The sequence below is a fragment of the Protopterus annectens genome, chromosome 17.part0 (assembly GCF_019279795.1).
Source record: "Protopterus annectens isolate FY-2018-M chromosome 17.part0, PAN1.0, whole genome shotgun sequence".
Classification (NCBI taxonomy): Eukaryota; Metazoa; Chordata; order Ceratodontiformes; family Protopteridae; genus Protopterus; species Protopterus annectens.
Genome location: NC_056751.1, coordinates 827,577,647 through 827,593,442, shown reverse-complemented (window position 1 = coordinate 827,593,442; position 15,796 = coordinate 827,577,647). Strand labels below are relative to the sequence as shown.

At 43.2% G+C, this 15,796-nt stretch overlaps 1 protein-coding gene across 1 annotated transcript in view; it reads left to right on the top strand.

The window, feature by feature from the left end:
- Positions 1-15,796, top strand: part of IPO7 (importin 7) — a 2,167,557-nt gene that overhangs the window by 1,226,888 nt on the left and 924,873 nt on the right. Inside the window, exon 12 of the mRNA XM_044059282.1 lies at positions 7,594-7,703. Within this exon, the coding sequence (XP_043915217.1) occupies positions 7,594-7,703 (110 nt within the window). The remainder of the gene's footprint in view (positions 1-7,593; positions 7,704-15,796) is intronic.

Below are 15,796 nucleotides of genomic sequence, written 5' to 3'. Positions count from 1 at the left end.
AGCCAACTCCCTCTTCCTACCACCAAACACTAATACATGCGAGAGATGCAATTATACGACCAAACTGGAGGCTAAGCTCTCTCAACCCAAGACTGGATCTGACAGTCAAGAGGAGAAGGGAAATACTTGCATCACAACACCAGTCTCACATAGACCCATTAAAGCAGCACTGGAAAAAAAAAAACATAAATACATGAAAACATACTTGGAGGCTCTAAATAAAAATTTGCAAAACCAACAGAGACCTCCAAAGCAAACATCCAAGTAACCTCCACCTCCCAACACAAACCATGAAACACATACTTCACAAAACCAGTGTGCCATTCAATTACAGCCCTTAATGCAAAATAACATACCCAGCATACTAGTAATAGGTGACTCTATAGTCAGGCACACTGATGTCCCACTCACTAAGCTGAATAAGGAGATTACTGTTAGCTGCCTGTTGGGCGCCAGGATCTGCCACATAATGCAAGCACTCAGGTCACTACAGAACAAGTACAAATATGACTGTCATTGTCCACGTTTGTGTGAATGACCTGAGCCATACCTCTCTGGACTACATGAAAAGAGACATGGAAGAGCTCTCATCACGTAGTCCAGGCCGGTATGACCCTGACCCTTAGTAGCATCATGCCTTCAAGAATGATACCACGGTATAAAGAAAAAAATTCTCAATTTCAACAATTGGCTAAGTTTCTGGTGTCATTCAAAGGGGATCCAGTGTCTGTCCGCCTGGGACGACATGCTCGACAAGCCACGCTGCTTCACTAGAGACGGCTTGCACCTGTCACCCTTAGTCTTTCGAATACTGGCCAAGGTTCTTGCCACCCCCATAGTGCCTTTTTTAGGCAAGGCTCAAAAGACAAAACCCACTGCCGTAAATAGCACAAATAACAAAAAACTGAGGGTAATGCTACTCAATGCCAGAAGTCTGAACCCCAAGATGCAAGCACTCGAGGCACTCCTCAGTATGGAGAAAACAGATATATGTGCAGTAACAGAAACCTGGTTTAAGGCTCCAGAGAGCACCCCAGCACTACCAGGCTACAACTCGTACCATACATTTCAGCCACAGAACCCAAACCGAATACAGAAGGAGTGGTCTGTCTCTCTCTGCAGTTATAGTTCCCCACCCACCCTGTTCTTGTGTTGGTGTTAGTGGCTCTGGAATTGCCCGCCCCTCCTGTAAGTCTGTATTAGAACACTCCTCCTGTGTCCATCTCATTTGCTCACTTAACCGAGTACAGTGAGATCATATTCTGAGTCTAGTGTTCACTCTACTTAATACAGAGAATAGATTTGAGAAGGCAAATAAAAAAAAAAAAAATTTTGCTTTTACTGTATTTGTCTTTACTCCTACTTTCTTTTGCTTTTCTTAAAAGTACTCACTTTTATTTATTCTGCTGCATTTATTACTGCTTGGTAGTAGCCTGATTAAACTGTAACTGTTCTAAGTCTTGGTTTAAGCACTTGGGCTTCATACAGGCTGTTTTACATTAAGAAGGTTTGTGGTCTGCACTGTTGTGGCAGGACAGGTAGCTTACATCCTTCTAAGCTGGGAATTGCTGATTGAAGGCCCAGTGTCTGCTATTCTAAAAGTGTATTAGTTCTGGCTTAAGCACTTGGGCTTCAGGCCAGTTATTCTACATTAAGAAGGTTTGTGGTCTGTATTCTTGTGGGAGGAGAGGCTGGATTCTGCCCTTCTGAGCTGGGAATATCTGGTCACAGGCCTGCTTATTTGAATTGTTTCTTTCTGAAATTGGTGCGGTTTGTTGCTGTAGCATAGACCAGATTCAGGCCTACTGAATCTAGCTTTGTTTGTATAACTTGAGCACTGATCCAGGCAATTTTTTTTGGAGAAGGTTCACCTGCACCTTAGTAAGCAGGGGTGTGCAGTTAAAACTTATCTGTTTGAAGACTGCTGGAACAGGGCTCAGTTTTGAGCCTTTTTCTGGATAATTGGGTAACTTGTTTAAATCAGTTTGTTAGTTTTCTGTTGTTCTTTATTCATCTGCTTTTACTGTATTTGTGTTTCTTCCTACTTTATTACTAAGGGCATTGTCTACAACTCTGATCTGCGATGTATAACAATAAGTATCCTTTTCTGTGCATTTAGTGTTTTTTGAGTGTATCTGCTTTATTTTCAAAAAAAAAAAAAATTATAATAATAAAAAAAAAATATATATATATATATATATATGCTTGTTTCTCACCTTTCTAAGCTAGTATAGTCCAGTTTTCAGGTTAGTGCTGAACTCAGGGCTGTTACAAATCTGTTTGCCCATACCTTACTTGGATAGAAGGAAGTTCTCTGTTCACCTGTGAGAGAGGGAGCTGAGCAGCCTGTCTGTCCCTGGAGGAGTGGTTTCAGCCCAGAAATTAGTAGTTTATTGGCCATTTTGGGCTCATTTCTATCTCTTTCATTTCCCTGCTATAAATACCGTATTTGCCTGGTTTTGCGTGCCGGGCAGCACCAGTTAGCTAGGGTAAAACTATTCCCAGCTCCACAAAGTCTCCTCTTCAAGTTTTCCCTTGGAACTAGACAAACTTTCAACTTTAGCACTCAAACCACTTTTTTTCTCCGCCTGGCACTTCCTCAAAACTTATAGCAAGCAGTTATAAACCTTAGCACTAGACCCTCCTGTACGGTACAGAAGGGCAAGGCTCTCTATTCGACCTTACCAGCCATCCAGTAAAACAGTTCACTGTACCCATCCAGGCATGTCCAAACGGCAGTGTCAGGTGTACTCTCCAGTCCAACTGGTGAATCTGGGCATTTTGAGGCAGTGTTGCAACTGCCTCATGTACACAGACAACCCCCTCCTCCTACCACCGAACACTAATACATCCGAGAGATGCAATTATACGACCAAACTGGAGGCTAAGCTCTCTCAACCCAAGACTGGATCAGACAGTCAAGAGGAGAAGGGAAATACTTGCATCACACCACCAGTCTCACATAGACCCATTAAAGCAGCACTGGAAAAAAAAAACACATAAATACATGAAAACATACTTGGAGGCTCTAAATAAAAATCTGCAAAACCAACAGAGACCTCCAAAGCAAACATCCAAGTAACCTCCACCTCCCAACACAAACCATGAAACACATACTTCACAAAACCAGTGTGCCATGCAATCACAGCCCTTAAGGCAAAATAACATACCCAGCATACTAATAATAGGTGACTCTATAGTCAGGCACACTGATGTCCCACTCACTAAGCTGAATAAGGAGATTACTGTTAGCTGCCTGTTGGGCGCCAGGATCTGCCACATAACGCAAGCATTCAGGTCACTACAGAACAAGTACAAATATGACTGTCATTGTCCACGTTTGTGTGAATGACCTGAGCCGTACCTCTCTGGACTACATGAAAAGAGACATGGAAGAGCTCTCTGATCACGTAGTCCAGGCCGGTATGACCCTGACCCTGAGTAGCATCCTGCCCTCACCAAGAATGATACCACGGTATAAAGAAAAAAATTCTCAATTTCAACAATTGGCTAAGTTTCTGGTGTCATTCAAAGGGGATCCAGTGTCTGTCCGCCTGGGACGACATGCTCTACAAGCCACGCTGCTTCACTAGAGACGGCTTGCACCTGTCACCCTTAGTCTTTCGAATACTGGCCAAGGCTCTTGCCACCCCCATAGTGTCTTTTTTAGGCAAGGCTCAAAAGACAAAACCCACTGCCGTAAATAGCACAAATAACAAAAAACTGAGGGTAATGCTACTCAATGCCAGAAGTCTGAACCCCAAAATGCAAGCACTCGAGGCACTCCTCAGTATGGAAAAACCAATATATGTGCAGTAACAGAAACCTGGTTTAAGGCTCCAGAGAGCACCCCAGCACTACCAGGCTACAACTCCTACCATACATTTCAGCCACAGAACCCAAACCGAAATACAGAAGGTGGGGGCGTATCCATATTCATCAAGGATGCCCACACCTCCAGGTTAGTGGCACAGCACGATGCTTCAGAGATCATCCAGGTGCAACTAACAATGGGCAAAACTGCAGTTAAAATTGTAGCTTGCTACAGATCACCCACCATGTCCCAGTACCCCCCCATTCCACATTTCTGGAAACACTGGGAAACATAAAGGTTCTACCAAACACCCTAATATTGGGTGATTTCAATTACCCAAACTTTAACTGGGAGAACTACTCAAGTACTAACTCCCTTGCCCAACATTTCCTAGAATTTATAAACTCAAACGCCCTGGTTCAGCTGGTCAACACACCCACCAGAGGTGACAACATATTGGACCTGGTCATCACCAACATGGGCGACCGGTGTTCCACACCAGAAGTCAACCCCTCACTGGTTAGATCTGGCCATAAACAAATCACTTTGGATATCCACATTCCGCCCCCACCCCCGGACAAAAAAACCAACGTGAAAAACTTTTCAAAAGCAAACTTCATGTTACTTAAGACCGAGGTGGAAAGTTTTAAAGCCCCCATGCTGAAGGATAACACTGTCGAAGCTGCAAAATCCTTCACTAATACATTCTACGGGCACCTACAAGAATGCATGGATCATGCCATCCCAAACAAAACCAAGACTCACTCCTCCAAGAAAAGGAAACCAGTCTGGTGGACTCCTGCCATAAACAAGCAACACAGTAAAAGGAGGAAACTAGTACAGAAAAGAGTAAAATCCCAAGAAGGGAAGACATCCCTGATCAGTATAGTCAGGAAACTTCGATCCCTCATAAAATCATCCAAGGCGAGCTTTGAAAGAAAAATTGCCAAGGACTCCAAAGATAACCACAAGGCATTCTTTAGCTAGGTCAAGAATCTAAGTGGCAATGCTCAGATCTGCTCGGAGTTAGTGCAGAATGGCATAAAATACACTAAACCGACCGATATCGCCAATATCCTGGCAGACAAGTTCAGCGAAAATTTCACCCCTCTCTCACCCCCAAGAGGGCCCATAACCCTACCAGAAGAATGTAGAGTCCCTAAAATCACAGACACTCAGGTTAAAACAGCCCTCTCTAAAGCCAAAAACACAGCATCAGTGGGATCGGACGGTGTCCCAGGCTGCGTCCTACATGAGCTCAGACGAACTAACCCCTCACCTAAACACACTGTTCAAATTCAGCCTCTCCACAGGCTACGTACCCATAGAGTGGCGCACAGCAGCGGTTATTCCGCTTCACAAAGGTTGGAGCCACAACAGACCCCGGGAACTATCGCCCTATAAGCCTGACTAGCTTGGTCTGCAAGGCTATGGAGCGCATCATCATGGAACTCATTACCAGAGACATTGGGAACCTCCAAACACTGGACCCTACCCAGTTCGGCTTTTAGGGCAGATCATGCCTCCTAAACCTGTTGGACTTCTTTGAGGCAAAGGCTATAGATGAGGGAAAAGTGGTACACACAGCCTACCTAGACCTCACAAAGGCCTTCGACACCATTCCCCATTCTGGTATTATAGACAAGCTCACCAGCCTGAACAAAAATCCCTACGTCACAAGATTGGTTGCCAACTGGCTCATGGACAGAACCAACATGGTGAGAGTTGTGGGAGCTAGGTCCAACTCTAAATCGGTTACAAGTGGAGTTCCCCAGGGCTCAGTCCTAGGACCACTCCTGTTCGGCATATACTTCTCCAGAGGTACAGGCAAGCACAGGAGGACTATGGCTGACCAAGTTTGCAGACGACTGCAAACTAGGAGCTATAATTGACTCTCCGGATGTCAGATATCCTCCAAAAGGGTCTCACTGAGACGGATACCTGGTGTCAAAATCATGGCCTCAAGCTAAATGCCAAAAAGTGCATAGTCATCCCCTTTGGAAAAAACAAAATACCCACCAACTACTACATAGGTGGTAGTCCCCTAAATACGGAAGATGTGATAAGGGATCTGGGGACCCAAGTAGATAGTAACCTCACCTTTGATTATCACATTGCCAAAGTGGTTAGAAAATCCTTCTATGTGGCCCACCTAATCACAAAAGTGTTGGCATCCAGATCAAAAGAGGTCATTGTGCCCCTCTAGTCATCACTCATCAGAGCCATCATAGAGTACAACGCTGCATTTGGGATGTACCTTACAAGACACCTGCAACAGCTGGAAAGACCTCAGAAGTACCTCACCGAGAGGATCACTGACCTCAAACAGATGCCCTATGCAGCTAGACTGAAGAAATTACAGCTGTACTCTGTTGCATACCGCCTACTCAGAGGTGATCTCTGCCTGACATACAAGGCCATGTCCAACCCAGAATTAATGGACGTGCTCCACCTAAAGAAAACCTTATCCCCACGAGCCACATGCTCTAGGGATCTCAACCTCACCAGAACAATAAATAGGATGTGCTGGAGGGATAGATTCCTGTCCCAGAGACTTCCCATGCTTTGGAACAAGATCCCAATCTACATTAGGCAGAGCACCTTACTAACACTCTTCAAAAGAAATCTTGACGGGTGGATGGGAAACAAAGTTTATCTCAGGGATCAATTCAGTGGCCCTGCTGGACAGGGAACTAATCTAAGGGGGTGGCGAAAGCAAACACATTCTGGCTAGGCTTATAAATATCTTTGGGCAGATAGCCCTAGTTACCTACCTATGATTTCAAAACTGCTTTATTTGCCTGCACCATTACCTGGCACAACTGAGATGAGTCACAAGAAGGGTTTAGTGCAGTGATGCTGAACCTTTTGGGCTCTGTGTGTCAAATTCGAAAATGCTTATCTTGAATCTGCTGATGCCACTCGCCCCTGCCCCCCCAACGCAGAGAAACAATTCTTTAGATATTAATTTATTTAAAAATATAGCCCAATCTTGTGATGTGTATCATAAAAGTAAAAAAAAAAATCAGTAACAATAGAAAAAATATGCGCACTGAAACAGTGCACCAAAAATGACCCTACCCTCCTAATAGTAATTTTGAATTGAACTGAAAAAATATGGAACACATTGCATTTTATTTGATTTACCAATTGATAACTCTTTTGCTGAGTTTTAATAGATAAGTGCAGGGTCACATTTCTTGAATTTTTGTCCATCCAGTTTCTTTGGTAACTTTTGTTGGTGAACACTGGTGTCACCCAAAACATCATGGCATGTCACCTTTGACATGCCTGTCATAGGTTTGCCATCACTGGTTGTCATTTGTTTGCCACTTGGACTTCCCATGTCCTTTTCCTCTGAGAAGTTGTTAAAAGGTGATTTCTCAGCTGGATACAGTTCAGTTTGAGACGATCAGCTGGGATATTTGGGTTTGGTTTTCTTTCTCCAGCTTATTTCTGTAATTTCTTCACATTAACTGCAACTTGCGACTGGCTGCATGACGCAGCTTTAGAGCTTTTTACAGTATTGTGTACATTGCCCAACTTTTTCAGACTCCACTCTAAAGACAGTTGTATTCTGCACCATTGTAAGGCGCCAGTGTGTGGTTGGTGGGGTACAACCTTAGTTTCTAACACAATGAGTGGTTGGGGGTGCACTGATTCTGTACAGTAGAAGTATTTTCAGAGCTAATTGCTTGGTTATTTACAGCTTTATCAAATGGAAAACTGTAAATGTTTGTGACAACTTGGTTTTGTTTGCACTGTTGTATAGAACTGATTCTTGTCTTTTGTCTTCCAGAAAAAGATTTACAAAGATCAGATGGAGTTTATGTTGCAGAATCATGTGTTTCCTCTGTTTAGCAGTGAACTGGGTTACATGCGAGCAAGGGTAAGGATTCATTTGTCTAAATTTTGAGCTGGAGCTTTTTTTTGGTTGGATTCATTGCATTTTATACTTCTGTTGCTATTTGTATAAACAGCCTTCAGTTCTTGAATTCCTGGTTTCTTATTGTTCAGCCCCCTGTATCCTCTCCATTTTATTCTGGTAGTTTAACATGACCAGCTCTTTAGGTGGAGATTGAGAAAGGGCCACCTCTTGAATCCTGCTGCTGTTCCCTGTCTTACTTGCCACGGGTAGTGATCATGCCTTTTCTCAAGGGCTGAAGTAGCACTCTGGGAGGCTGAATGGAATAGTAAATTAAGACACCTAATATTCTTAGGACATTTGTTTACCAACCTTACGTTTCCCTTGATGTTCTTCGTGTTTCACTGTTGCAGTTATTACATTTGGGTAATCCTGCTGGCAGGTTGCCCTCAGACAGCCTGAATTCCAAAGTCTTGGGTCCTGCGTCGGCTGCTGTCGCCCCTTCCCTGACGTTAGGTCGTCAGGGGTATAAAAGAAGCAGCCGACGCCATTTTCTTTAGTCTTTCTTGCTGCGCTGTGCCCGAAGCAGAAGTAGTTCGCAAGTGCCAGTTGGCCGACTCCTGAGATTTTCGTGTTTGTTTCAGATCTGAAGTCTTCAATAAAGCTAAGTACCCCGTTGGGGACACTTTTTTCTTGCTCCAGACTGATGTCAGAAAAAGTTAATTGTATTTCTTGTGGAAAGCAAATACCTCATAAGGATTTTCATTCTTACTGTATTCCTTGCCTAGGCCCTGAACACAATGTTACTGGTTGTCGTTTTTTTGCTAGATTTAACCAACGCACTAAGCGTCTGTATGATTTTGCTTTAAACTTTCTTGGATGCCGGTTTAATTATCCTGAAATGTCATCGGATAGCCATCTGACTACCGGAGTTTACAAAAAATGCAAAGAAAAGGATAGAGAAAAACAACCGAGGCCCAAAACCGACTACGAAGCTTCTCCTAAGCCACTTGCCGGTTCTCAGTGAGGCGCTTTCGCAGCCCCTGACGCCTGCTACTTTAGAGTCGCAGGCCGCTACCGACTCCCACGTGGAGTCAACCATGCCGCTGGATACTCAAGGTATTAGAGCCACAGACGCTAATCTCTCAGATGGGTCTGGAGTCGCTGAGCAGGTACCGGCTTCTGAGGGTGTATTCAGACTTCAACATCTTTGCCTTTGAAGCTGAAGTTGTTTTAATGTAAAGACTAAAGCACCTTCTAAAGCAAGGAAACAAACTCAAGCCACGTGGACAGGCCTCTATGCCCAAAAAACAGATGCTCAAAATGGCCGAAGACTTGATTACCTTGATCAGGGGTTCCCATCCCCCTCCTGATAAGAGGCCTAGGCAAGACACTGACTATGAATCTTCAGATCAGGTTTCTATTTCTTCTGATTCCTCTTCTGATCAGGAATATTCTCTTCCCCCTATGAGGATTCTGATGCTGAAGAATCTATACCTTCAGCATCTCCTCCTGAGGACTATTCCTTTGGGGAAACCTTGCATACCATGAGGGAACATTTCCACTGGGAGAGCCAAGATTTTTCAGAATCTAAAAAGAGGCTCAGGGATTTTATTTTACTACCTCAGCACAGGCCTCTAGCCATTCCACCTGTTAGACATTGTAGATGTGTTTTCGGAGTCTAGTCTGACCCCTGACTCCTTACCCCCAGCTCCTGTTAAGCCTGACAGATATTATATGGTTCCTGACTCACACAAATTTCTTTTTAAAAACCCTGCTGCTGACCCAGAAACTATTTCACAGGGTCCAAAGGGAGTTAAGGCTTCCACTGCAAAAAACCCAACCCCCTCTGACAGATTCAAGGACACTGGATAGCTGGGGGGAAAATGTTTACACATCTGCAACTTTGGCTATAAAGGCCTTAAACTGTCAATTTCATATGCTTAAACAGAAAATGTTAAATTCTGAATGAGCAGAAGAGGTGTTAAAGAAAATGGAGGACAAAGCTAAGTGTATGCAAACTGTCAGATTTTTTGCAAGTACAGCCACCTAGGCTTAGTTGACACTGGCCTACAAAAATTTGGTCCTTTCCTGTGTCAGACAGACCTCAAAGGGGCAGATCCAGATGCCCTAGGGGCAGATCCCAGGCACATGGTTCTTATAGGCAAAGCAATGGGGTGCTTCTACCTCCAAAGCTGGAGAAGATAGATCACAAACATACAGAACAGTCCCAATGACTTCCCCCTGCCTGCACCAAGCACTTATCTTCTGGCAGCACCCTTAGGGGGAAAATTAGCACTTTTTGCTCAAAATTGGCACATCATAACCCAGGACAAGTGGGTTCTAAACAGTGTCATAAGGCTACAAGTTCCATTTCCATACTCTGCCAAAGGCAAACGGCTGGCCAAATCTGCCAAAAAATCAGTGGGCAGAGGCACAAAAACAAGTCTTATCCCTCATGGACATGGGGGCCATTCAACAAGTACCAGAGCAAGAGCAGGGACGAGGATTTTACTCGACTGTTCTTGGTATCCAGAAAGGACAAGGCCTGGAGGCCGATACTGTACCTATCTATTCTGAACACTTTCCTGGATATTCCAAAATTCAAAATGTTGACTTTGCAGCAGCTTCTGCCCATGCTGGACAAGAATGCTTGGCTTGTAATTTTAGACCTAAAAGAGGCATACCTGCATGTTCCAATCAGACAATCATGCAGAAGATACCCAAGATTCAAGGCTGGTTCACTGCATTATCAATTCTCTGCACTGCCCTTTGGCTTATCTACTGCGCCCAGGGTCTTTACAAAGTGCTTGGCACCAGTAATTGCATTCTGCAGACAAAGAGGAATACAGATATATCCTTACTTGGACGACTGTCTCATTCAAGCAGAGAACAAGGACATTCTTCAACATCTGGCATTTGTGAAAAGACTTCTAATGTGCCTAGGGTACACAATCAACAAAAAGAAATCAAAACTAGTACCCTCTCAAGAGATAACATTCCTGGGTGCAAGCTTGAATAGAACTGCCCAGATGGCTTATCTCACGCCCGACAAAAAGGCAACTGACTACCTATTTAAAAATGTTGGCAACAAAGGCCCAGTTATCTGTAAAAAACATTCTGCAGGCTTTGGACTTCATGGCATCCTGCATCCTACTAATTCCATATGCAAGACTGCATATGAGGAAACTTCAATGGTACCTAAAAAGTGTTTGGACTGAACATTGCCACAGCCTGGAAACAGTCATTACTCTCATTCCCTGCCTGCAGCAGGAGTTTCGATGGTGGGCAAAAGCTTCTCACCAGAACAAGGGACAGCCATTCACATTACCTCCAGCCAGGCACTAACAATGGATGCATCAGACTATGCCTGGGGAGCCCACATGGCAGGAAGATGCATTCAGGGCATATGGTCCTCAAACCAAATGCATCTACATATCAATCAGAGATGTTGGCTGTTCAAAATGCTTTGACAGCCTTCAAGGACCTACTTCATCCGTGACAACTACTGATAAAGACAGAACACCGCGGTCATGTGGTATATAAACAAGCAGGGGGCACACATTCTTACCCCCTTTGCAGACTAGCCATGACCTTGTGGGACACAGCTTTGACTTGCCAAGTACATCTGCAGGCACAATTCCTGCCAGGAAAGGAAAATACTCTGGCAGACGAACTAAGCAGAAACCTCATGGATCCCCACGAGTGGAAGCTGGATCCACAAGTCTTCAGCATAACAAGGAAATGGGGATGCCCGGACATAGATCTATTTGCCTCCCCTCTCACTTGCCAACTAGAAGGATTCTGCACAAGGACTTATCACAGACAAGCATGGAAAGTGGACGCCCTATCTTTCAGCTGGAAAAACCTATCCGTATATGCCTTACCTCCACTGCCTCTCCTCCCCAAGGTGCTCCTAAAGGTCAGACAGGAGAAGCCAAAGCTGATATTGATTGCCCCAGACTGGCCACGTCAGTACCTGGTATCCAATACTAAGGAATTTATCTCCATACTCAGCTTGGACCTTACCTCAAATACCTCTACTACTGTCCCAGGAAAACAATCAGATCATGCACAGCCAACACAGGACATTAAACTTGGCAGCATGGCGGATAATGTAGTCGTACAAAAAAACACCTCAGTAAAGCTGTGATGGATGTCATTCTGGAAGCCAGAAGGCCTAGTACTAGAAAGTCTTATGCTGGAAAATGGAAGAGATTCTGTGCCTGGAACCAGGCACAAGGAACTGATACAGCAGTACCAAATATTCCATAGATTTTGCAATACTTAACTGAGATGCTGGACAAAGGCCTACCTTTGTCATCAATTAAAATTCATGCCTCTGCCATTTTGGCTCATTACAATACAGAGCCATCACTTTTTTCTCACCCTTTAAGGCAGTATCTCAGAGGAGCCAAAAATGTAAGGCCCCCAAGGAGACTACTAATACCTGCATGGGACCTCAACTATGTCTTGGAAAAGCTCACCCTGCCTCCTTTTGAGCCAGCTGCTACTGCTGATATGAAGTTTTTATCTTGGAAAACAGCTCTGCTCTTGGCAATTACTTCTGCAAGACGTGTTTGAGCTACAGGCGCTCATGGCTGTGGAACCTTTCATCATTTTTCATCCAGACAAGGGTGTCCCTGAGGACAAACCCAACATTTATGCCTAAAGTAGTGTCCAGTGTGGCTGTTAACCAAGCCATCCATCTACCAACCTTTTACCCAAACCAAATCCACAGAATAAGGGGGAGAGATTTCTGCATTCTTTGGATGTACACAGATTAGATTCTACTTGGATAGAACCAAAGTTTTCAGGAAGACAGAGCATTTACTAGTGGCATATGCTGCATGATCACAAGGAAAGCCTATCTCAAAGCAGACTGTTTCTAAGTGGTTAGGCCACTGCATTCGGTTCTGCTACTTACACCATGGCAAGCCAGTGCCTAAGGGCATTAGGCCTCATTCCACCAGAGCTGCAGCCACCTCAGCAGCCTTTTTCAGGGGAGTACCAACCAGAGACATTTTAGAGGCGGCTACTTGGAGTTCAGTGCACACCTTTACAAAGCATTATCTTCTGCCACTCTACTCTAAGTCCGGGGCAGGCTTTGCCACTGCAGTTCTTCAGGGCTTCATAGCCGCTCCTACTGCTTAGTTCCAGCCTCCCAACCATAGCTTTGGGACTTTACCCAAATGTAATGACCAACAGTGTAACACTAAGAACATAGTACAGTTGTGTACACTTAACATAAATGTACATGTTCAAGTGTATTCACTGTTGCAGTCCAGGTTACCTACCCGCCTTCCCCCTTTTTTCTTTTGGGTCTTCTTTCCTTCTCTGATTTATACTACCTATGTGGTCTATTTTCTTATAGATGAAGGTAAAATTTGTATTGGTGTATTTCTGAATATATTTACACACACATATATATATATATATATATATATATATATGTGTGTATATATATATATATATATATATATATATATATATATATATATATATATATATATATATATATATATATATATATATATATATATTGTGTCTTTCGGCTTTTCCCGGTTAGGGGTCGCTACAGGGATCTCCAGTCTGCTAATGATTGGTAGTGGATTTTTACGTACCGGGTTACCAGCCCTGATGCACAACCTTCAACAAAGGCACGCCCCATTCACGTATGCCTCCACAGAAGATATATGAGAATCGAACGGACAACGTATATATATATATATATATATATATATATGGGGCATATATATATGGGGCAAGAAAAACTGAAGAAAATGGCGTCAGCTGCTTCTTTTATACCCCTGACGTCAGGGAAGGGGTGACAACAGCCGACGCAGGACCAAAGACTTTGGAATTCAGGCCGGCTGAGGGCAACCTGCCAGCAGGATTACCCGAATGTAGTGACGGCAACAGTGAATACACTCTAACATCTACATTTATGGTAAGTGTACACAACTGTACTGTGTATGGCCTGATATTCCTGGTAGCATTTTTGCCACAAGCGCTGCCAGTGGTTTTTCACATGTTAACTTACTAAGTAAATGTACTGACTCTCGAGTTCATCGTTCCTGTTTGCTTTCTTCAGTTCTCACTACCTGAGATTACTGGTCTGCCAGTGTCATGACAGTTTTTCTGCTGAGTACTCCATCTTTCAGTTTTTTTGATTATTCCACTACACACAGTCATCTGGATTTTGAAAGTAAGGGTGTCCACTTTTCCCAGTGCTTGTGAAGACAGAGGCACAGGTTTATTCCTTTTTGTATGTTAACCAAGCAGTATTTTGTGCTTTAGATCAATTGTACCTTTAAATTGCCACACACCCTAATTGCTTTATTTATGGTCTAAGTGTAGTCTTGAAACTTGGTGTAGTTGCTAAAAGTTTAAGGCAGCTGGAATATAGAGTTTGAATACATTTCATCTTTAAAATGTTTTCCATCAAACAATAGACTAATTTTAGAAAATTTTATAACAGCTCATTTTGCTAGTTGTGGTATTTCCATGGTTGAGGGTCGATATAGTGAAAAAATTCAATATGGCAAGACTGTCACTTTAGGGATTATGCAGATATTACATTACAGAAGTTGCTAACAGACAGTAACCACAAAATCATTTACTCTGAAATTCAGATCACATGGAATCACCCAATACCAGTAGTTAGAAAGTAGATGCAAGAAAACCAGATAGTAGTCCAAGGAGGACAAATGTAGCATTAAACACTTAAAATGGCTACACAGAGTGATTATATTGAGACACAGGAAGTACCAGTATTTACTAGCAATATTGTGTTCTTTGTGTGTTGTAATCTGGGAATCTTCAGTCTCACTAAAGGTCATAGAGGGGAAGAGAAGAGGCATCCATTAACTTAGGCAAACACTCTTCACACTCCAGTTTGCAAAGCATAAGTAAAAGGTATCCTGTCAGCCTTCTGGCCTCCCTTCAAAGGAGTCTGGTTGGCCCATAGGAAACTTTCTCATATAAACTATATATGAGGATGGTTTTGCCAGACTGACAGTCCCACTTTTTCAAGCTTTCCAGGATATCCTGAAACTTGGTTCGGTACCCTAATATGTTTCCAGACTAAAAGATGGGTTCAGTGACTCTTGACTCGTATGGCATCACTGACATTTGCAGACCTAGTACTTTGCTCTTCTCAGTTAAAGATGACTTTACTTTAACCATACTTTTTGATAAGGAACATTTAGGACAGGATGGCTAGGTCAATATGTCCAGTAATTAATTGTAAGGAAACATTGTTGAATCCCTTGCCTATTGTAAATCACTTGCCTGTTGCAAATCAGTGTAAATATTCATATTTGTTGCTTTGGAAACTAGAAAATGGTTGCAGTAGGACCTCTGTTGGTACTCATGCTAGTCTTTTTTTTAATTAAACTAATTCTTTCAGCTAAACAGTTCAATGTTTTGAGTTTTTTTCTACATATGGGCTATGCAAAGTTCCATTGTGGATCAGCATACATTACCGTGTCAGCAACCTATGAGTAAGTTAGTAATCGGCAACAGGAATCCTTACTGAAGCTGGCAGGCTAACACACACTGAATAAATTAAATGACATGGATGGCAATTCAAATTATGGATACTCAGTTTTTGCTGAGTATGCTGAAAGTGCAATTTTTTACAGCTTTTATCAAAGCAGCCTCAAACTAAGATGGAGATGTTCACATCAGCTTTACTAAAAGACAAAGTGCCAGTCATGTGATTTTTTCACCTCAAATGACACTCATTCTTGAAGGAATGTCATGATGTCCTTCTATTCCCATGTTGCAATATTCTTACTGTGGGGTTCTCCGCCTCAGGTGACCCGAATGTCTGCTCCTGTATAAAACCTTTAAGCCTGGTTGCTGTTGTGTGGGATGTCGCATGCAGGGCCATAAACCAGGAGTCTTCAGTCTGCGTGTGCAGACCTCAGAACTTTTCTGCCACAGTCGAACGTCAGATCGATCGCATCGTTCCTCTACTTACAAGACGTCTAAAGCTAAGTACCCCGTTGGGGAATTAATTTTTTATTGCTAGCACTTTAGCTATTTTGTTCTTAGCCGATGTCTGCTAAGAAGGGTAAATGCCAATGCAGACGTAAAATTCCACACAAGGA